The 23779-nt window shown below is 42.1% G+C and overlaps 3 protein-coding genes across 4 annotated transcripts in view; all 3 read right to left on the minus strand.

Annotated features, from left to right (window-relative positions):
- Positions 1-2543, minus strand: part of sema4ab (sema domain, immunoglobulin domain (Ig), transmembrane domain (TM) and short cytoplasmic domain, (semaphorin) 4Ab) — a 21617-nt gene extending 19074 nt beyond the window's left edge. For both annotated transcript variants that reach the window (XM_029443211.1, XM_029443212.1), the window contains exons 1-2: positions 2289-2543; positions 72-288 (exon numbers count right to left, since the gene is read on the minus strand). In XM_029443211.1, coding sequence (XP_029299071.1) covers positions 72-168 — 97 coding nt within the window. In that variant the 5' untranslated portion in view covers positions 169-288; positions 2289-2543. The remainder of the gene's footprint in view (positions 1-71; positions 289-2288) is intronic.
- A 5672-nt stretch (positions 2544-8215) lies between these two features.
- s100v2 (S100 calcium binding protein V2) lies at positions 8216-13726 on the minus strand. Its single transcript, XM_029443235.1, has 3 exons — positions 13577-13726; positions 9807-9938; positions 8216-9600 (listed from the first exon to the last, which is right to left on the minus strand). Exons 1-3 carry the CDS (start codon positions 13583-13585, stop codon positions 9433-9435), a joined length of 309 nt encoding a protein of 102 aa, XP_029299095.1. The 5' UTR covers positions 13586-13726; the 3' UTR covers positions 8216-9432.
- A 491-nt stretch (positions 13727-14217) lies between these two features.
- On the minus strand, positions 14218-23178 carry thap7 (THAP domain containing 7). The gene is made up of 5 exons (XM_029443216.1): positions 23103-23178; positions 20639-20718; positions 19406-19543; positions 19195-19305; positions 14218-17671 (listed from the first exon to the last, which is right to left on the minus strand). Exons 2-5 carry the CDS (start codon positions 20716-20718, stop codon positions 16315-16317), a joined length of 1686 nt encoding a protein of 561 aa, XP_029299076.1. The 5' UTR covers positions 23103-23178; the 3' UTR covers positions 14218-16314.
- Between the last annotated feature and the right edge of the window lie 601 nt (positions 23179-23779).

A 23779-nucleotide genomic window follows, 5' to 3' on the forward strand; every position in this document is an offset into this window, starting at 1 on the left:
CTTCCTTCATAGGTGTACAAACTGCTGCGTAGTGTATTGGTATCTCAGAAGATAACAAAGTGTTCACTCACCCATATGGAAAGAGACCCTGGGAGTCATTCTTGTCAGACATGGACTCAGAAAACTCAGCAAGGCCACGATGAGGGACAGCAGGCTGGGATTCTCCATTACAGCAGGAATGAGGGAGCACCGGGTCTGATGTTCAGCCAGAGTGTCAAAGACTTCTCGGGGCTGGGGATCGTGGCTGAAGACACATACTCTGGTTTCTACAGCACACCATCACTGGATCTGAGAGACACATAGACAGAAGCCAAATCACATGTTATCCGACTTATGTTGCTTACATCGTGAGATGTTCCTCATGTTGATCAAATTAGGCACAAGTGTGCTATTCACAACAAAGACATCAAATCTCCAGCTGCTCACTTAAAGGGTCTACGAAATGATAAACATGAATTTCTACTGATGATAGTAAATGCTATTTGTGGTGTAAAATTATGTGTTATTTACGACACAATCATCGCAGTATTTAATAAATCATGATTTAGTATGTCGACCACCGATGTTTACATTGCCGCTACCGGAAACACCCGACGCCGTGTTCTGACGTCACAAGTAGAAAACAGTCCACCAGTTGAATACACAGACAGCACGGCAGAAGCGACAGACGTGGCTGATGTCGGACTCTGGCTCGGATATTTCCGACAGAATCGAGTGACAGTGAGTCGTCTATAGACTCGTTGCACCTTCAAGAAGAGGAGTTCATTGAAGAGGATGCCGGTGTCGTGGATTTAGATCATGCGGGCGAGTTTAACGTGGTGGAAACAGAGCAGCTCGAGACACAGTATTCAAGATGGAGACACAGACGGGAGCGAACAGGCGGATGAACGTAACGGTGAATCTGGATTTGGCGGAGATCCTGTGCAGAACACAGACAGGTATATACATTTGACTATAGTTCATAGAACTTCTCAATATATAGTTAATACATCATAATAAAACGTAACATTATCCTCGATCGTAAATAGATCACAAGCTATCCTATATCGAGTCGATAGCTTGGTTTCCTTGAATTGTTATGAACCCGACTAGTTGTCCGCAAATTGCTCGATCGCTAAATATTCAATTATTTCTCTACTTGGACACATCGACGTCTGTAAAGCTTGATCGTGATTTATTACGAATACATCAATATTAAAAATATATATATGGCACATTTCACAATAAATATGCAACCTCTATCATATACCAAGGCCAATAACACTGACGAAATATCATTTCGTAGGCCCTTTAAAGAACATCATTTTTCAGTTGCCTTATCCATCAGTTCTACGTGTTCTCTACACTGTACAGAATACAAAGGTGTTGTTTCCTACAACACACACACACACACACACACACACGTTTACAAATCTATGTGTCAAGTTAGCCCAAGCCATCTGTTGTCTGCTGTAAAATATGTGGAAATGTGAGTGTCCAATTCTGATTTGCCTTTTAACAGGATTATTTAGTGAGTGAGTTAGTTATTGCAACATTTCTAATTGTTAAAAAGGCCTATTTAATCAAAGTTATCCTCACACTGTGCCAATTTGTGTTGGTGTGAAGGGAAGATCCAGAATGGGTTAATGGTGTGGCATTAAATGACATAACAACAGCATGTGTCCCTGCTGACTACAGCTGGTCATGTCTAAGCCAAATATCCAAAACATGTGTGTGTTTATCAGCAGCAGGTCACTCTGCTCAGACACACAGGCTGCTCACTTACAGGCACCATGTACATCACCACACACACTAGCATCAGCAGCAACAAACATGGGCAAATCAATGTCTGTGTGTGTGTGTGTGTGTGTGTGTGTGTGTGTGTGTGTGTGTGTGTGTGTGTGTGTGTGTGTGTTCATCTTAGCTTTAGCTGTAGCTCAGTCATGTGAGCAGACTACACTGTGTGCTACACACAGGCTCAGCAGACATTAGCTGAGAGTCCTCTGGGCAGTTAACACTTATCTGTAAACTAAACACGTGGTAGCTCCATGTAGAGCTCCACAGCCAGGCTCACACCCTGCTGCTAACACCAACACTGTTACAACACATTCACGTGCATTGTGTGATGTTCTAAGTGCTGGAAGTGAACTGTGCCTGTTGCTTCGCGTTGGTGCGGCTTGTTCTCAGAAGGAGTCATCTTTCTTATCTGTGCAACAGGATGCCGTACAACTAAACGAGCCGTCATTACTGTAAATGTTAGAGACAAACAGCACTCATCCATCTGATGTGAAAACAAAAAGTGATCTTACATGTCTGAGGCTGCTGTCCTCTCCGGTCTTCTCTTGATGCTCTATAAGAAAGCCCGCACTTCGCTGCCTACCTGTGTTTGCACCGGTGAAAAGTGGCCAGAACAACCGTGACCTAGGGAGGAAAACGCTGACCGGTGGAGCCTTTACTATAACAACAAAGCCCCAGAGCCTCCTCCCATCTGAAGGTCAGCAGACTCCAGCTGCCTCCACCTACAGGGCAGCCGCACACATTACAGCCCGAGTATACAGTCAATAGCCCCCTCTCTGTGTATCCATTCAATGTAGGCTTTCAGTGAATCCTTATATGGCAGCCCATCATCTCAAGTGGAAGCTGCTCACACAGCATCTGCCACCATCTCCACACAGACCTTCAGCAGATCACTGGAGCTGTGTGACCCCCCCAAAACCCTCCATGACAGGATGAATTGACCCCAGACCCGTCCCTGAAGTCCTTTCAGAGTCTGCTGTTGGGCCACCTCATATATATCGTTATATAATAACACTGAAAATAAAATCTTAAGAGTACAATTAGATTTTATGTGATTTTTTTGTTATATAAATGACCCATATAATGCAAGAAGCAGCTGGCCCCCAGGTATTTTCACATTTCACACTCATCCAGAGAGTCCCAAACAGTTCTGTGTCTGAGAGACGGTCCGAGGGGATTCTACCGTGTCAGCAGAGCAATAACGTCATGCACAGCAGACTACTGGACAGGTAGATATTATCACTTTATTCTCATTCAATTTTATTTTATTTTTCTTGTCCAGCAATGCAGTAAAAGAGAACATTTCTGACCTCATTGATTTCTAAACCCTGGCTACGGCCCTGTGGAACAAAGGGTAAGTGAACTGTTCCATATCATTGTGTAAATATGTTGTGAAATCATCAATAGTCAACCCTACAATGTTGTTGCAATATCGATTTTGAGGTATTTGGTCAAATAATTGTTTTGATTTTTGACGTTTTCAATATCTCCCAGCCGTATTCTTACTCGATTAAGATGCACCACAGTGCGTTATGGCTCAACAAGTTTGCATGTAAAACATATTCCTTCAGCGTAGAATCTGTATCGCTCAGAGGCTGATCTGAAGGAGATGCCGGCTTTGTGACATAGAACACTGACTCAACATACCTTACCAACATACTAATCTCACTTCATAGTACAGCCCTAACAGTATCATACAGCAAGGAAAGGGTTTTTAAAGAGAGGAAGGTAGGTGCAAGGATTAAAACCAACGTCTTCAGCGAGTAATCTTTGTATGTACCTGTTGTTTTACTTGATTTCCGTCTTAATATTTTGCTGAAGAACCTTCTGTCTCCCACCAGGATGTCTCATCTGCTCAGACGGCGTCACATGAAAAACAGCTATTGCTGCAGAATTGGTCCACATTCACAACAACTTCATGCACGCAGAGGATTTTGTTCGCTGACACGATCCATTCTTTGCTTGTTCTTAAAGCCACTTCCATTCAGTCTCCATCCAGCCTCCACTTCGGGTTCCTTGCCTGATCAAAATGTTTGTTTTACCTGTCATGTCACACTATTATAGATTACAATTCAACAGTAATTCCAGTAAGAAACGAAGGTTCAAACTACGGCTTGTAAAATTAGCCTTCAATAGGAATTATTCAAAGACAGGCTTCATTGTGAGCGCAGCAGGGAAAGGACTGGGTAAGATGGCTAATGAGGAGAAAAGAAGATTGGAAAGGATTAGCAGTGACCTGGAAACAGCCATGTGGTAACAGGCTGAATGCCTCCCAGCATCAAACATGAAGTTGCTTGCACACAGGTTGATGTGGAGCAATTGAGCAGATCATGACACAAGTATGATGCCGTCTGTCATCTGCTTCATGGTGTCTGTACGAGAAAAACATTGGTGAAGTTAGGAAGCTCTGAAGGCAGCAGGTATTCCACTAAAGTATGGAGTTGGAGTAATGGTTAATCTTTCTCAGACTGCAAGCATTTAAAGGCAATTCAGTGAGTGCAACAGCTAAATAATTATGTGTGTGTTAATTAAATTGATCCTGACTTCATGGTACATATTCCTACATTTGTTTAAATCACATTTCCACAACCTAATAGCCACACAGGAACTTGGGCCAGCAGTGCTGGTTGGTTTCCCTGTGTGTCTGGGCCGTGCATGGTCAATGAGGACTTTCATTGAGGACTGTCCATGCCTCCCTGCGAAAAGCTTTATTTATGCACAACGCAGTGTCCCTGGTGCATTGTGCTGCTTGTGTTGAGTGTGTAGGCTCCCAAGTCGCCGAGTGGTAGTGCACCCCCGAGAGAGACCATGTGCCCACTGGGGGTTTTCGTTTCAAGATGTTTGAAGGTTGTTCTTTTCTTATTTATTGAACACTAAAGTTCAAACAGGAGTCTGAAGAATATAACATTAATTCATTGCAATACAACTGAGAACATGACTGACATTAAAGTACAGTTTTACTAATATGTCTTCAGGACTTTATTCTGAAAAGCTTCAGAAACCATCTTAAAAATGTACATTTGAGTAAATAATAATTTGCCAGCAGAATACTTTTGTTCTTACGAATACTTTTCTTGACAGGGATTGTGTAAAGGTGATGAAGTTTGCTTATGAATATTTGAGAAGAGAGATGAGTTTACAGTTAATAACAATCCTTCTCTGCATTGAGCAGTGCTATTAATGTAATGTGTGAGTTGCTGTTGTTCAGTCTGTAGTCTCATGATCTGCAGGCACCCTCTTGGTTGAATCCAGCCCTGCATAAGAATTTCCTTCATCTCATAAAAGTGTTTCCTGAAAGAGATGTGGGAAGGAAGCCCTGGAGCAGCAGCTGTGGTCCTGGACACACCTCTGATACTATTAGGAACGTCCTACAGTGTAATACTTAATACTCTTATAGGCTTTATCAAGCAAACATGTGCAAAGTAAGACAATCAAAAATGCTTATGTTCAGTTGTTGTTGTTGATGCTGTCAGACTCATTCAGTTCTATGCTCGAGGTCAGTATCCGTCACGATTCAGGACCGGGGAGGACCCACATGCAGCAAACAGACGAAGATGGTAACAAAGTTGAATCCAAAAATACAAAGTAACAAATAAAACTGAAAACTCAAACCAACCAGGAGTAGCCACAACGAAGCACAGCAGGTAACACCCACGTAACATGAATGACAATCTGAGCAGGCACACTTGGGACAGACAGGGATATATGCACAGACACCAAACGAGGGAACAAGATACAGCTGGGGGAGAAAGGCAAAGACACAAGGCCAGGGTGAATGGACACAGGAGGAACTAATTAACAGTCAGGAAGGGAGGGGAAAAACACAGACAGGAAGTATGACTAGACATTACACAAGGGGGAGTGAACATTTCAAAATAAAACAGGAAACCAAAGTACAACCAGATCGTGACAGTATCTGCCTATCTTTCTATATCACATACTGTGTTTTAAATTGCCTTAGATTATACAAATGTACCTGGTAAACAGTTAACCCAGCTCCTGTGCCTGGTGAATTCACATTGATCTGTGACTTCAGCTGCTCTGCAGAGATCATTACACTTTATAAAATATGCTTTAGTTTTCTAAATAGACTGCTGTTTTAATGTCTCTCCTTATATGTGGCATTTAGTTAAAGCCTCTTAGGAAAACCAAATGAGTCACATTTAGAAAGGTGATTCTCCATATTCAGTGAGCTGCAGACATAAACACTGGTCTGTTTGGACCTACAATGCATCAGTGGAACATAGTGGGGCAGAACTAATGATTATTCATTTTACACTAAGCAGTGGAAGGAGCGACACACAATAGCTGTTCTTGTCCTTTCAGATCGGAGTGTTCAGAGGACTACATTGGGCTGTAATCTGGGCAGCAGGTGAGACACACGATGCAACAATCTGCTGCTTTCGTGTGATATACCGGACATGACTATTCAGATTATCTCTGAGGGAAAACAGCTGCAAAATGTAACATTGCATTAATGCTTTTGATACTACAATAATTTAGAAGAAGAAGAAGAATAAAGATCCTTTCAGTTCCCATCAGAGTTACAGGGATGTGTTTCAGCGAGGTAAAACAGTTTCTCTTACTGGACTCTGGTGGTTTTGAGGAGAGCACATTATGTATGTTTTATATGGTAATAAATTCTAATAATTTTTTAAATCCCTGTTGATTTTACTTTTTATATATTCACCTCAACATGCGTCCCATGCTATATTCAGGCAGTGTGAGTATTTGATCCACTGGCTCATATTCACCCATCACTTATCTATTTCCAGGGCATATTTTCTGAGGATTCCACCAAGGTGTGACCCACTACAGCCTGATCCTGGACATGCTGGAAAGTGGACAACTGATCATCACAGACACACCAAGTCCAAACTAAGGAGTGCAGTCGATACGAGAGTAGATTTGTGGTTTACAGAAGCTCTGACTTTGTCTATGTTAAAGACACAGGGACCGAGAATCACTGATAGCTGGAGTCCTGTTTTTCATGTACTGTGTTCCATTTAGCAGACAGTACCTGCTTGTGTCAGTGTGTTAGCTACTTGTCTCAATAAGGAAGCACACCAATTTAGATTCAGCCCTCGTGACACATTTCAGACAGAAATGATATTTACCCAACAACACAAGACCCTTAGAGAAGGAGGTGATCCTAACAGCCATCAAACTATAGTTATTATGGAAGAGGACCCTGCACTGAGGCAGCCACTCACTGTATCAATGTTGCTAAGGTACCAGAAGGGGGTGCTACATATTCTCAGGGGGAGCCATTTATTTTCTACTAGAAATCATGATGTCACTGGTTGGTTATGGCAGCAGTGGTAACAACAAGAACAGTCCAGCTAGCTGGTTATGACCCAGAGGAACTTGACAGATTTCAACCTTAAAAAAAGCGGGAATGCATCTGTGGTCCTCTTGGCACCATCAGCCTCATCAGCTCCAACCTTGGAAATGGCCTGCACTTTATGTTGCAGCTGCTACATGTTCTCTGCTCCCTCAGTGTGGAACAAAGCTACACCTACACAGCTCCTTCCTGTCTGTTAGGTCTGACGGAGAGACAATGAATAGGAGTGACGGAGTCTGGAGGTCCCATGACCACAGAGGAAGAGTCATTGCTGAACTGGACCAAAGAGGTGACCTAAGCGGAATTTGGCTGTGCAGGGCCAGCGTTTTCTGATTATAAAGGAAAGGTTTTATATCTCGAGACTCTCAGATGTTTGTTCCAAAGGAGGTGCGCAACAAGTACCCTTGTATTGACTGCCTGGAGGGGCTCACTTGGAGATTGTTCTTTGAGGAGAATGAAAGAAGGTGCTCCTGATTATGTCCCAGAAAAAAGACTCCTGAAAGCAATTTGTCTTAAAGAGTCAGGACAAGAAGACAACATTGTCTTCAAGCATATGCTTGTGTCATAGGTTGTGAATTAGGCCGCTCCCGACAGGGAGGATCAGACTGACAGCTGATCAAATCGAAGCAGATGATGAATGCTGTCGAGCATTATGAGCAAACAGAGCTGCTCATCTTTGGGAAGGTCAAAGTCATGAATAAGATTGTGTTCACATCTTATCTAGAATTCTTTTGAGGTCCATCTGAGGGAAGAAACTCAAGAGAGGATGTATTACCTTCACATGAGAGTTTAAATCCATAATCCTGCCACAGTTCATGTCATTGTGTTTCTGTAGCGTAGTTGGTTCTAGTATTCTTCTGTGCATACAGGTCTGAAACAGATGTTCTGCAGGCTGCTGATATGATACTTTAATAAAGTGCTGCGTAGTCTACTTTTATGGCTTCAGTTTGCTGACACGGCTACACGTTTGATTGTTGCTAGAAAAGTGAGAATGATCCTGATAAGGTACTAAATGAAAGCAGATATTTCATATAAACAACTTAAACAGTGTGAGAGATCTTCTTTTGTTATTAAATCAATAAATGATTAAACACATTTAAATGGTGATTTCTTTCTGTTTATTACATCCTTTTTCTTATGGCGTCACACAGGTCAGAATACAGAGAATTACAAAATATAAATACATAGAAAATGCAGGATTGCTGAGGGTAAAGCATTACTGGTAGAAACGTATAAAGGGACTATAAAGCACACAATTAATGTTCACCAGATGGCTGCAAAATCAAACATACTGACATTTAGAAATAATACAGAGCACGCCTTTGTGTTCTGTTACTGACGCAGGTCAAATTGAGATGATGAGTACATTATATTTAAAGAGGCTTGAAATGACTGTGTACACTGTCATGTTGCAAACACAAGAACTGATAATGTGAATGGGAGTCAGTTCCACACAAAGGAAGAGAACACTTCTAAATGTTTCAAAACGTCTGAAAGTTCAACTTGTTCAATTTATTTTCAATGTATGTGGTTAACTAGTGAGATGACCCTGTTCTTGTTTCTTAATTTTTTAATGGTGACTGATGTTGCATCTTCTCCATTTCGAAGTCATGCTTCCATTTGATGGAGAACACCATTTTCACAAGTGTCAACACTCCACCATAACAGAGGGCCGTTCCTCCTCCTATGATTAGTGAAGTAAACACAAGCCATTTGAAGGCACCATGAATCACTATTATACATGGGGAAAAATTGGAGCAAATGAGGGAAAGTGACATGTTAACAACTGGCCGTGATAATGCCCAGCTCCTTCTGCAGAAGTGTGAATAGCTGTTCTGAATGTCCCCATTTAAAATGAAGAAGATGTTGGAGGGCGTTTCTGAAACACACATGTTTATATCTAATGCAACAGCTAACCTTCTGTGGCTAATATCGTCCTGTCCAATAACACATCAACATGTTCAGTAAAATATTTACTTGATAGTTCAAATTGTAGTTTAAAAATATAACAACGTGTAGACTTGGATGATGTAAGAATTTGATTACAAACTAGAGTGAAATGGAACTGTAAATGGTGCAGAGGATGCTGGGCAGTATACTGGCAGTGTGATGTGGAAACCTGTCAGATAAGAGACCAAAACATTTCAAAACTTTAATGTTTTAGTCAAAAATGTTGGGAACAGCTTTTGCTTTGTGCAGACTAGACTTTGTACCTTTGTATTCTGTCTGACACCTGATTAGGAGAGTGATGTGCATAATGTTACTCTGTTAGTTTAACTCCAGGGTGGAGCTCAGAGCTGACCGCGACCTCTTCACAGGAGGATGCAGTTGCATGAGGAGCCTGTCTGGCTGCTGAGGAGGCCGTGCTGGTTGGTGGCTACTGACTGGATTAAGGTCCAGAAATGCTTGAAAGAGATGCCCTCGCCGTCACCGACACCCATCTTCTGCAGGATACCACCCATTGCCTGGTCTCCGCCCATCTGTTGGTAATAATGAGCAAGGCAAAAACAGTTCAAAGTTATTTGTGTGCTCACTGTGAAACCACAAATAGTTCTAATGTAAACAAAGTTATAGGTGACATTTGGGAACATGGTGACGAGGAGAAGTCAGTTGAGGAAAGAAACAGACAAACAAACGTTGTGTAGTCAAAAGCAGGCCGCATGGAGACTGACAGAAAGAGTTTTACCTTGACCAAGTTAGGCATCTGGGAGGACAAAAGACTTTTGAATTCATCAGTTTTCAGCGTTGGACCATTGTCAGCTGAGGCAGAGTGGAACTGTGTGACCAGTGTGCTGATAGCCTTCTCAAGGTCTGAATACTGGGGAGAAGAAAAAAGAAAATCATAACTAGTTCTAGTACCATTTTATGATAAGGGTCATAGCCCTATAACAGGATTTGCCCTTGATGACAAGTCCACCAGAGACTGTTACTGCTGGAGGACGAGTCACCAGAGACTGCTACTGCTGGAGGACGAGTCACCAGAGACTGCTACTGCTGGAGGACGAGTCACCAGAGACTGCTACTGCTGGAGGACGAGTCACCAGAGACTGTTACTGCTGGAGGACGAGTCACCAGAGAGTGTTACTGCTGGAGGACGAGTCACCAGAGAGTGTTACTGCTGGAGGACGAGTCACCAGAGACTGCTACTGCTGGAGGACGAGTCACCAGAGACTGCTACTGCTGGAGGACGAGTCACCAGAGACTGCTACTGCTGGAGGACGAGTCACCAGAGACTGCTACTGCTGGAGGACGAGTCACCAGAGACTGCTACTGCTGGAGGACGAGTCACCAGAGACTGTTACTGCTGGAGGACGAGTCACCAGAGACTGTTACTGCTGGAGGACGAGTCACCAGAGAGTGTTACTGCTGGAGGACGAGTCACCAGAGAGTGTTACTGCTGGAGGACGAGTCACCAGAGACTGTTACTGCTGGAGGACGAGTCACCAGAGACTGCTACTGCTGGAGGACGAGTCACCAGAGACTGCTACTGCTGGAGGACGAGTCACCAGAGAGTGTTACTGCTGGAGGACGAGTCACCAGAGAGCGTTACTGCTGGAGGACGAGTCACCAGAGAGCGTTACTGCTGGAGGACGAGTCACCAGAGAGCGTTACTGCTGGAGGACGAGTCACCAGAGACTGTTACTGCTGGAGGACGAGTCACCAGAGACTGCTACTGCTGGAGGACGAGTCACCAGAGACTGCTACTGCTGGAGGACGAGTCACCAGAGACTGCTACTGCTGGAGGACGAGTCACCAGAGACTGCTACTGCTGGAGGACAAGTCACCAGAGAGTGTTACTGCTGGAGGACGAGTCACCAGAGAGTGTTACTGCTGGAGGACGAGTCACCAGAGAGCGTTACTGCTGGAGGACGAGTCACCAGAGAGCGTTACTGCTGGAGGACGAGTCACCAGAGAGCGTTACTGCTGGAGGACGAGTCACCAGAGAGCGTTACTGCTGGAGGACGAGTCACCAGAGAGCGTTACTGCTGGAGGACGAGTCACCAGAGAGCGTTACTGCTGGAGGACGAGTCACCAGAGAGCGTTACTGCTGGAGGACGAGTGCCTATTTAATCTTTGAGGTTTGATTAAGTGTAAGTAACTAAAACTACTTGGTTAAAGCAGCTATAATCCTTATTTTTCTTATAACTATGTATCAAATGATAATGTGAAAACAATGCGTCCATGTGAAAGGTGTTGCTCGTGGTGATTAAGGGAATTATAAGATGAATCTGTAGCTCTTCTCGGCTCTAAGAAGCTTTATAGTGAGTCAGATCATTGTTTATCTGTCGGGTTCACTGTTCTGGTTCACTCTCGCTGCTCGCATTCTGTTGTTTCCAACAGCAGCATGCAGCTGTTTTCTGAGAAAAGGCTGTAAAAAGCCACTGTACACTACCTGCTCAGCAGCAGGCAGACAGTTAGAGACTAGCTGCTGAATACAGTGGGCGATGGACTGCTGCACTCCGCTCTCCCCTCGTTGGACTGAGAGGCTCCTAGTGTCCCATTACGCACACACAAAGTTCATTCCCATCCAGAGCCTGCGGTGATTATTTTTAATAAATCTTGTAAGTCACTGTTTTATTGCTTAATTTTTTGTTAAACATAAGAAAGTAGAGATAAGTAGCTAACTAGTTTAAATAACACGACGCAGTGTGTTGGTTTTCATCCTGAGGACAGAGCTGTTAAACAAGTACCATATCTATTTGAATATGGACATGAATGTGATCCGCCCTTAACCATTAGATCTAACTATGTTTATGCAGTTAGCTACTTCTCTATCTTTTTAAGGCCTGTAAAAACTGGTGTTTATAAGTTTCTAAAGTTGTTTAACCGAGTGGACAAAACAATCTACCAAAATGTTCATTTAGCATCTGATATCTTTCAATCGAATCACATGAGCTTCCTCAACAAAATGGACCTTTAAATCTCACTTTTATGACACTGCCGTTTAGTAATTCCTTTCCTGTTTACATTTCCATAATCTAGCAGTACAATTCGTAAGGAGTGTACAAGGTATTACAACTGTTTAAAGCAATATTTATTCATTTCCTGGCCACTTGGAGGCAACTCATCAACACCTCATATTATATATATTATATATATTCTCTCTCTTTTAGATCTTTGTTTAATCTCCACCAACTCCTGAGGGAAACATCACTCTCTTTAGCTGCTAAACTCTCCACTATGTTCACCAAATAGTCATTGAATGTGTCTGTCGCTCGTGTACGGAGGCTGGAACAGAGCTTTTTCTCTGAAACAACGTGGGCTGTGAGACGGAATTAAACTTTAGTAGTGTTCTAAAACCTGGACTATGAGCTGAAAGTCTAAAAATCTGTGTAGAACTGCAGAGTTAGTGAGCAACATCTTCAACATTACATGCAGTCGTTTGATTCAGTGTTGATGTAAATGTGGCTTAGAACAGCATTAAAGATGTGTGTCTTGCTGCAGTTATTCAGTGCATGTGGGCCAACAGCTTTGTCAAAACCACACCCTTTGTGACTGATAGTACACAAGCTGCTGCAAGCCCACTGCACCTCAACAGAAACTCTCCCACAGACAGACACTATCCTCGCTCCAGAGCCACCAAGTATTGCACAAGGATGCAGAACGAGTCTCTGAAGTACAAGCAGGAGGCTTTAGTTTAAGGCCAGGAAATAGTTATTTTCAAAAAAATAGCCAATTTGTTTTTTGTTTTTTTTAACTTGTATTGTAAAATGTGTAAGTACTTGGTAATTTAGTTACAATGAGAACAATTAAAGACAGACTCCCTGTTTTCTGTTACACTGCCCATTACCACACCCACATCCCTACATTTCTTCACAGCTCACTGCTGATCTGAAACTACATCACCAGTGAGCTGAGAGGAAGTTTGTAAGCTAAATAAAAAACGATTTGTTTTTTCAAACTGTACTTAAAGTGACACGATGGTGGTTGGTTGTAGTGCCATGAACATGACAGCTTAGCATTATTAAGGAAGGAAGAACATGTAGCACAATGACAAAGGTCCTATAATAAAGAGGAAGCTATGTTGTACAGGTGGATGAATCTCAGTGCTCTCCATAATAAACTGTCACATTGTTAAAGCTGGACGTTAAAGCAGCCTGCAGTGCGCGCGCTACAGTAACGTTAGAGCCTGTTCTCAGGGAGGGGCCGCCGACACGGCTCCACAAGCAGCCGCACAGCTACACACACACGGCGACGAAAAAACTGCACTTTGTGTCCGGGGAGAAATGTCCTCGGCCCCCCCCTCCCCGGGGCTTCAGCTCGAAACTCTTCTGTAATGGTTCAGCTCTCGTTCGAAATACATATCCACCTTTTATTTTTTTCCTAGCTAACAAAGTCAACAGCAAACAAGTGAAAACTAAAATGTAAAGTTACAAAAGTCAACACTACTAAAAGGGTGTCGAGTTTTACTCAGGTTTTAGTTGTCACCAATAAAAGAAAAGTATTATTTCTTACCTGAGACATATCGACTGTAAGTTTCACTGCGCTTTTCTCCCTGCTGTATGTCTGCCTGCCTGTCTGTCTGTCCGTCGTGTGTGTGCGTGTGTGTGTGTGTGTATATGCGTGTGTGTGTGTGTGTGTGTGTGCAGTGGTTACTGACAGTCACTAACTGGCAGCCTTCCTGGATCCTCCCTCAGCATGAGAGAAAAGCCAGGAAGAAGAAGAAGGAGCATACATGATATCATGTAGCCTACACTGTACATGTGTGTGTGTGTGTGTGTTTGGAGGTGTGCACAGACTTCTTGTGAAAGTATAACTCTGTATTAAATTATGTGTGTGGATATTCTGAGGCAAAGAATCACATTCAGCAGACACTCATTCCACATCTGGAAAGCTTTAGTCAAAGTTGGAAGCTGTTGTTTTGCGCAATAACTGCCTGCATGTTGAGGCTGGTATTCTACTTTTCTTGCAGACTGTCACAGTGTTAACCTCTTCACTGCCAACTGCTCATGTGACACCAGATACCTCGGATACTGCAGACTTTGTGTGAGACTTAAAGTTGGGACAGTTTGAGATAATAAAAAAAAAGGAGTGAGAAGGAGGGAGAAGGAAACAGGCAAGACCACATTCTTTCTATCTGGTTTTATGATGTCAGTGGGATGGGTGTACACGTGACGTGAGGGGGAAACTGAAGTTTGGTTCAAATTAACCACAAGAATTTAGCTGAAGAAAAAAACGGCAAAAGAATTAACAGATTTCCAGCAGACAGCAGATCTTCAGTCTGAACAAAAAGGAGAGCTTCGATAGTGTAGAGAGCCGCTCGTGTCCTCAAGGTGAAAGGTGTGTCTCAAGATAGGATTTACATTGTTTACATGGGCAGACCCACCCCACCCCCCCTCCAGGTCCTTGTGTATCTAAATGGTTGATGCCACACCCAGTCAAAGACACCACAGTGAATTGTTTCAGTATGAGACTATCAACCTCTCATTTTACCACTGTCACACACACACACACACACACACACACACACAGTTCTCATGATATTAAATAGTGCTAAAACATTAGTTTCCAAAAGAACATTTTGCGAATACACTTGCTGTTTATGTCTGAAATACAAAACATTCACAACAAAAGGAGTCCTCCAGTAATTTAGGATTTCACTATTTTTTCTGAGTCAAAGTACAAAAACCCTGGATCTTAGATTTCCCATAATGCATCACTTTGTTTGACCCTCCCTGCCTGGTAAACACCCACATCTTTAGAGCGCTACGTCTGACTATGAGCAGAGAACACATGTTGTATGCTTTGATACAGTAAATCACATCAGAGAGGACATTATAGGGATGTTTTTGAAACAACGTGAAGCATATTTATTTATACTTCGCTAAAGGACATAAGAGTGTGTGTACATCGTGTGTGTGTGTGTGTGCTTCCATAGGATGGACATTCTGCTCACTGTATCATATATCATTTCACACTATAGAAAACATTTCTCCCAGCAGGAGTGACATTTAGAAGGTATTTCAAGTTAATCCCATTATACAAATATAAATGTATTTTTCTATCATGACACTATACATGTTTCCCTCCAGCCATTTGAACCTTTTGTTTGCATGTAAAGGGAGGTATGTGTAGTAAATGATTGTATCTTTATTCTAAAACACACATTTGTTGGAGGCGGGTGTACGCCTCAATCTTTCCTTTCATGTCAACATTTCAGGTAAGATCCTTCCAACAATACTTTTATGATGCATTTATTTATGTTCTCTCCTCATATTGTAGCCTTATTTCAAAAATAAATCTTAACTCAAGGTCAATTACATTTCAGTGACAGCTGTCACTCAGCAGCTGGTCATCATGAGCTAATGTTTCCCTTCAGTGCTTCAAAATGAATGTTAACTGTGGATCTATAACACTGAGAGGACGTCCGCTTCACTTCGTTTTTGTCAGGTGGATGTTAATATTTGTACGATCTAACACTTTCTATTTCTTCACAGGTTAGAAACGTCCTGCAACAAACATCCTCTGCTCAACATGAACCACACAATACGTTGCTCGTGCACATATCTGAGAACACAGGGCTGCACGTCCTAACACATAAAATATGAAAAATGGAACTCTCCTTGTATTTCAGCATCAGAGATTTACCTTCATGTTTGTCATCTCAGATATGAATTATTAATGTGTTATTATTTTACCAGTTGTATCTTTGTTTGTTTTTTTATTTACAACTTAAAAGATTATGTTTCTAATTGTCAACAAATCCCAAGAAGAGTGTGTGTGTGTGTGTGTGTGTGTGTGTGTGTGTGTGTGTGTGTGTGTGTCTACTGTCTCAGCTCCAACTCCATTGGCCCCTACTAAACATGTACATCTTTACAAATATATAGTTTCATGTTGTCACCCAGTGCAACAGTGTGGCTCATTGATGTGTTCTCAATAGTTTCGGGACAACAATGGATCTCTATGTCACAGGAAGAAGATGCATCAGGTGATGCACACAGTAGGTAGCAGATACATTCACTGTGGCTCTGCACATAAAAACATTTATCCGTTGATTTGCACTTTTGCTTCTTTAAAGGATTTTTATTTTGCAACAACACCACGACCGCTGCTCCGGTATCATATATTCCAGAGAACAAGCACCCTCTGAAATACACATTTAGATCCCTCAACACTCAGCATATTCCACTAAGATGAACTAAATACTAAATCATTCAGGTAACACAATGGCTCTGGGTATTCAGAACACCTTGTCAGTTTATAAACTCGGTGCTCAGCTGAAGGTGAAATCCCTCCAGATGTTCTTTAAGTTTCTCCCTCACATCTTCTCCCATTTCCCCCGGGGTTGTGCTGATGACAGAGTGCTGCTCACAGGCTGTTTCTACTCTGGACAGCCCTCCGCTCTTCTCAGTCATGTGTCCCAAGTCCCGTTTAACATCCACTTCTGACAAGGTTTGTGTTTCATCAGTTTCTCCTTCCATCTTGAGAAAGCTTTGTAATCCATCTTCAGCAGGGACAGGCACCAGAATGAGCTGTCCCTCACCACTGCCCTGTATCCAAAACAGCTGCTGCTGCTGCTGATGATCCTCACCCACAGCTTCAGTGTCCCCTTCACTCATGTCAGAGAGTTTCTGCTGAGAGCCTAAAAACTGCAAACTCTGCTCATGAATATCAGAAAGAGACAGCCCCGCAGGGAGCACATGTTGAAGACCTTGAGTTTGGAGCTGGACTTGAGAATTTGTTCCATTTGAGGAGTCACTGGTTTCTACACTTTTCCCAGGTGGTCTTTCCAGCCGGACTATTTGTACGTCTTTAGCATTTTCAGCTGTACCACAAGTACTGGCTTCAACACTTCTCTGAATCTTCAGAGAGACCTCATGCACTGTGGGCTGTACATCTTTCCCAGTCTTTGAAACTCTGTGTGCTACCTGACCACCAACATGCACCTGCCCTCTTCCACAGTAAAAGCAGTATCCCTTCTCCTCCTCAGACCAGCTGCTGGTGTCTGGAAATGAATGATCGCCCAACTCCATCTGATCCCCACATCTGTCCTCAAACAACCCTGTACCTTCAGATTTAGCATCAGGCTCACTCTCCTCCTGGTTAGAACCTCCTTTACCTTGTCTCTTCTCCCCCCCTGGTGTCCAGCTCCCCCTGTTTTTACAACCATCTTGTGGCACAAGTAGAGTGTGCTTCAGCCGTTTATCACGTAGCCTCAGCACAGTGCTACGCAGGCGGTTCTCCCTCCGCCTGGCTGCATGCAATTGTCGTAAGGCCTTCTCCAAGCAGTCAATGGCCTGGTCGTAACGTCTCCTCCACAGCAGAGGGCAGAGCTGAGCATAGCTGTGCTCCTTCGGCAGGTAGAAGCCTGGAGGAGGGGGCAGACGCCTCATGTACCGTGATGGGGAGTGCGGACAAGACACTGGTGCTGGACCACATTCTTTCTTGGAGAGCTGCTCCACCTCTGATGGCTCTTTAGAAGATGCAGGTATGTCTTCGTTAGTCTCCTTAGCTTCTGCCACTGACCTCTGAACTGTGGGTTCTTCTGAAGTTCGACCCCTGTCTGTCCCCTGCTGAGCGTTCTCCTGGTCGTCTGAGCGGGGATTCTTCCTACAGGAAAAAAGATCAAAGTAACAACGGCTGTTTGTTCCATCAGTTCTTCCTCCACAGGGCAAGGCGTACAGGTGGGTGACCAATGAATCAATTTCCTCAACTTTGGTAAAATAAAGTTCATCACTATAACCCAATATTTAGTGAGGAGGAGAAGGAGCAGGAGATGCAGGGCAGGAGTAATACTCAGGGCAAAGAAAAGGAAATACAAGCCGTGTCTGCCTTTGGCTAACAAAGATGGATGAGCTAGCAGCGCTGGCGACCAGTCAAAGAGAGTATTGTGAGTAGGGCTGGCTATACCTTTAAGGTATTGACCGATGTAACCCAGTGCAAATTAGTATCGAAGCCTCTCCAGTCAAACAATACCTGCATTTGATCATTTTTGTACCGTGATCTAGAAACAAATGACTATTTGTACAGTTTTGCTCGGCAGCCAATCATCACAAGTGTTCTTCGATGTAATGTGCCTTGTGAACGTTCCAGCAGCTACAAACCGTAAGGAGCATTGTTCTGCTCTGGTATTGTTTGTTTGCTCTCCCTTCCAATGTCCTGCTGTTTTTATCTCTTGTATTTTGTACGGTGTCCTTGGGTGTCTTGAAAGGCGCCTCCAAATAAAATGTATATAATTATTATACAGACATACAAATCTGCAGCAAGTCAAACTGTCTCCACATGTCTCACCCATAATGGTATTCTATATACTGTACAATCACAATGAGGCACATTGTCTCTATTTCCTGTGCTTTTATTGTGGCCATGTTAGCAGCATGGATCTAAGGATGGCAATGTCGATTGGTCAGTCCACCACTTTGGTTCAGACTGCATGACATTTTGTTCATGACCTCATCTAGTGACATCATGAGGTCAACATTGACATTTTTCAATACTTACCTGCAGAACTGATGACAATCCTTCATTCTCAGCTGTGCTAAATAGCTAATGTTAGCATGTTAACAGGCTAAACTTGGGAATAGGGGAAACTTCATACTTAGTAAACCATGTTAGCGTGTTGTGAGCATGTTAGAATTAGCATTTGGCTCAAAACACCACTGAGCTGAAATTCAGCCTCACAGAGCTGTTAGCATGGCAGTAATGAAGTTAAAATATCAAATGAAGTTCATATTATTAACCACATTTCAATTTTCAAATACTAATGTCAAAACATAATATAAATATATAGAATGTTTCATGTATGTATTGTTTTGCAGATTGCAAAAATAAAGCCACTAATGCCAGAACTGCGAACTGAACAATTGACAATAGGGATGTCAAAAACAGGAACAATTCCTGTGATGATCTTTTTCTGTAGGTCAAAGTCAAAGTTCATTCAGATGCAGCCTTCAAGTTAAAACAAGACATCACAGGGACACAGGTTAAGTGTGGAGTGCATCATCTCATGCCACCTTTGTTTTGTAGAGTTATGTATTGATAACAAGTCATGTGAAATCACACACTTCTGAGCTGCTGATGGTGTGTCACAGACACTGCTCATGACCAATGTGACTCTGTATCAGTTCTGTTACCTGACAGGAAGGCCTCCTGGTCTCTGTGGTGTTGCTGGTCTTCTTAATTTGGTTGTTGAAGAAGAATCAAACACTGTAGGAAATGCCTCTTCCTTTAGTCTTCTGATCCCGCTGTGAGTAAAAAGGTTGGAAACATACATTTTAAGGCTGCTACCCAAACACTGTGAGCAGGAGACAATGCTGGATAACTAGTGTCTTAATGTGTACAGACCTGCATCCGGTCAGTTCAAAGCTCTCTGGGGGGAAGTGTTTGGAGCAGAAGTACACAAAGTCAGTCTGGGGATCCCAGGAGTCTGCACGGTGGCAGTTGGTGATCCAAAGGTTCCTCCGAGTTGCTCCTTTTGGTAATCTGGCCGTGACAATGCGATCAGTATTATTGATCAAATTAACATTTAGTCTCTGCCATGCTGTCGTCACGTTTGTTACTTCAATACACAAGTTCAGGTTAAATAGGAAACATTTCAGTACATCATACAAACTAGAAAGAGCATCTAAGATACTCAGTACATCATACTGAGCATAATGTAGTGTTTCAGACTGAACAGTAACACTTTTTAAAGATGGGAGTTAATGTTCTGCTCTTTTTCATGTACTACATCTAAATCACCATCTATATGTTTTACAAAAAAAACATGTGAGTTTCCGCTCCAGTCGCTCACCCTGCTCCGCTCAAATCCATCACCGCTCGCTCCAAACATATAAAAAAGCTGCGCTGCGTTTGATCTGAGGCTGTACCGTATCAAAGGTTTTGTTTTGTTTTTACATCCAAAGCCTCTATTGAGGTTTTTGAATGAAGTATTGATTGTCTATTGAAGTGATGCATGGGATTAAATGAGTTAGTGTTTTTCATTAAATCAACCTTCTTTAATAAATAGAACTCGTCAGTGCGTACCTCACTTTGTGTGCAGCAAGTAGAGCAAAGTGAACATGTTGTTTTTGAAAGGCTAAATGGCAACACATATGGATTGAAGCAGAATATTTTGTTAGATAAAAAAACATGTTGTGAATTTTGAAAATGATCATCTATCTTTTTTCCATAAATGTTGACTTTTAGACTTTACAATGCTCTGAAGTTATTGGAAATGTTTGTATCACACGAGTCTAAAAACAATCCTACGCAGTCACCACTGGAATCTATCTCTATGTGTAGCCTAATATTTATCAGCAACTGTGCACACATACCAGCTTTAAACACAATTAATAGACATAACATAAAGTTAAACGGCCCTCTGGGTCGGGCATGGGCAGTCTTTGAACTCATGGTGTGAGTAGTAGACACCGGAGCTAAATTACAGCGGGATGGAGAGGGAAATAAGGCGACACTCCATCCAAAATCCTCCCACTCTCACTCTGCTCACTTACTCTGGTAACCAACCTGTAAACAGTGAAAACAACAGTAACCAACAAGTCTATAAATCCCAGAGGCATCATGCAGAATGCTCACTTGTGAAAGGTGATACCAGCACTACGAGTCTCACGGTTGTCCCGAGATTTGCAGCCGCCTGCTGAGCAATGTCTTGGCATCTGAAATTGATACAGTGAAGAGGAAAAAAGAGGTCATTTTTATATTTTGACAAGTATCATTAACTCTTCATGTCTCAAGCATGAGAATAATTCAATATGAACAGAGAACCTTAAACATGATACTTGATACTATCAAGTGTATTTTTACAAAAACAAAATCTTTACATGAAGCCCATGTTTGTATATTATCTTCCAGCTGATAGATACATAGCTCAACACTCTCAAGTCCAAAGTCTCACCTCCTGTACGTATCAATGCGCCCCCACCCTAACCCCCCAGAAACACACACTGCCATGTCCACTCAAAGGCTACAGTGGAGCGCTGCTGTGCAGGTCTACGTCTCAGGGTGACAAATTGTCTGCATCAGGTTTGAGACTAAGAATGGAATAATAGAATAAAAATAAAGAGGGCACTGTCTTTTGGTCATTTGAAGGTGCAATAAGTCATATTAACTGTAACTGTAACTGTTTCATGACCACAGTTGTTGTGGATGTCTCTGCTGAGGTCGAAAGCTACTCCTGTAAAGAATGAGTCAGGATGTGAGACCATAGGCCAAGGTACAGTTGAGGTTTTGATGAAAAGAAACTGTGATTAAACAGCTGCACCTATCTATTATTTTTAATCGGCTGATTATTTTCTTGATTCATTATTTAGTCCATAAAATGATGAACTGACTCGGTTATCAATAGTTGCAGCCCCATAACCAATTTTGAAGACAATAACTATTGCCTTTATCATGTAAACTAATAATTTAACTATTATCATAACAACATTTCACATTCAAACATCTATATTTACAAACAAAAAACATTAATTTCTGTAATATCAAATGTATATATTAATGAATACATATTTATCTAGAATGTTCCTCTTGGGCCCTTTTTTAAAATGAATTTTTAAAATTATTTCTCCTGGTTTTGATTCCATCTACTTGTTTTTCTGTCATCATCACTTGATGTTGGCTTGTTTGTATATTCTTGATTTTAGCAATAAAGTTATATCTAAGGGGGGAAAAAACGTTGACGTGTTACTGTTTCCTTAAATCTCGACAGGTTGGCGTTGCGGCAAAGCAGAACGGCTCGGGAGGTAAACAGGCGTACAGTAGCTTATAGTATAGTACAGTACAGTATAGTGTAGTACAGCATAGTACAGTAGAGAGCAGTATAGTGTAGTACAGTACAGTACAGTAGAGTGCAGTATAGTGTAGTACAGCATAGTACAGTACAGTAGAGTGCAGTACAGCATAGTACAGTACAGTAGAGAGCAGTATAGTGTAGTACAGTATAGTACAGTAGAGTGCAGTATAGTGTAGTACAGTATAGTACAGTACAGAGCAGTATAGTGTAGTACAGCATAGTACAGTACAGTAGAGTGCAGTATAGTGTAGTACAACATAGTACAGTACACTAGAGTGCAGTATAGTGTAGCACAGTATAGTACAGTACAGTAGAGAGCAGTATAGTGTAGTACAACATAGTACAGTACACTAGAGTGCAGTATAGTGTAGCACAGCATAGTACAGTACAGTAGAGAGCAGTATAGTGTAGTACAACATAGTACAGTACACTAGAGTGCAGTATAGTGTAGTACAGCATAGTACAGTACAGAGCAGTATAGTGTAGTATAGTACAGTACACTAGAGTGCAGTATAGTGTAGTACAGCATAGTACAGTACAGTAGAGTGCAGTATAGTATAGTACAATACACTAGAGTGCAGTATAGTGTAGTACAGCATAGTACAGTACAGTAGAGAGCAGTATAGTGTAGTACAGTACACTAGAGTGCAGTATAGTACAGTACAGTAGAGTACAGTACACTAGAGTGCAGTAGTGTAGTACAGTATAGTAGAGTGCAGTATAGTACAGTACACTAGAGTGCAGTATAGTGTAGTACAGTACAGTAGAGTGCAGTATAGTGTAGTACAGTACAGTAGAGTGCAGTATAGTGTAGTACAGTACAGTAGAGAGCAGTATAGTACAGTACAGTAGAGTACAGTACACTAGAGTGCAGTACAGTACAATACAGTGAAGTGTAGTGAAATAGATGAAACGATGTGCTGTGCTTCCAGCCGGATGTGATTCCCAGAGTACCTCCTTATCGTTACCACTGCTTAAACAACTGCCGTTATTATTTATGCGCCTTTGCTTCTGAGACATTAGTATTCAGCAGAAATAATGTGTTACGTTAGTGCCATGCAGCGGCTGTCTGTCGCATATCTTTCCAGCGGCTACGTAACTTTAACACGCTCATATAACAAGCTAGCCAGGAGCTAGTAAAAAGCTAAGCCGTTGTAAAAGTCATGAGGCTAGATCCAGTTTTCGACTGCTACTCGAGTTCAGTAATCACTGGAGTACAGGAGGGTTCATAAATACTAAATATATTACCCCTGCACTGCAGATTTCGACCTCACGAAGATGGCTGATCTTTTCTTCTACCTACCACCTTCTTCTCGTCCTCCCCTTTTTTGTAAAAAACTTTATTCAAAACATGTAATACACTTGAAGGAACAAAATAATATTATGGAATGTTATATTTATATAGCCTATAGTGTGCTTTGTATTTTCAACCAAGCTTATCAATTTATTTTAAACCATAAGACACAATCTTATTAATGCTCTTATTAATTGTTATATATCTGTTATTCCACAAGATGGAGCCATGCAGTCATTTCTACTCCAAGTAATGCACCAGTTGTTTGGTAAGAGCTCAACATGCATCGCATACCCCCAAAACAATGCCAAAAACAATTACCCAACAATTGCACCTTTCAATATCACATTACAGTTCATTTAGCAGACACTTTGGTCCAAAGCGACTTACAATAAGTGCAAACAATCATGAGGATTAATGGTGGGAAAAGTTGAAGAACTCGGAGCTTGAATGTCGAATCAAAACAGCAATCTTCTAGTTCAATCGATATATTTATTAACGTGATAAGTCAAACATAGAAAATACTCTCAGCTGAGGACACAATTCGCATCGCCGTTTCCACAGACTGTATGGCTCAAAAAAAACCCATGTTGCTGTCTCACGGCTCTGCTCCAGTGTGTACAAAGAGTTG

This window comes from Cottoperca gobio, chromosome 11 (genome assembly GCF_900634415.1).
Source record: "Cottoperca gobio chromosome 11, fCotGob3.1, whole genome shotgun sequence".
NCBI classification, from domain to species: Eukaryota; Metazoa; Chordata; class Actinopteri; order Perciformes; family Bovichtidae; genus Cottoperca; species Cottoperca gobio.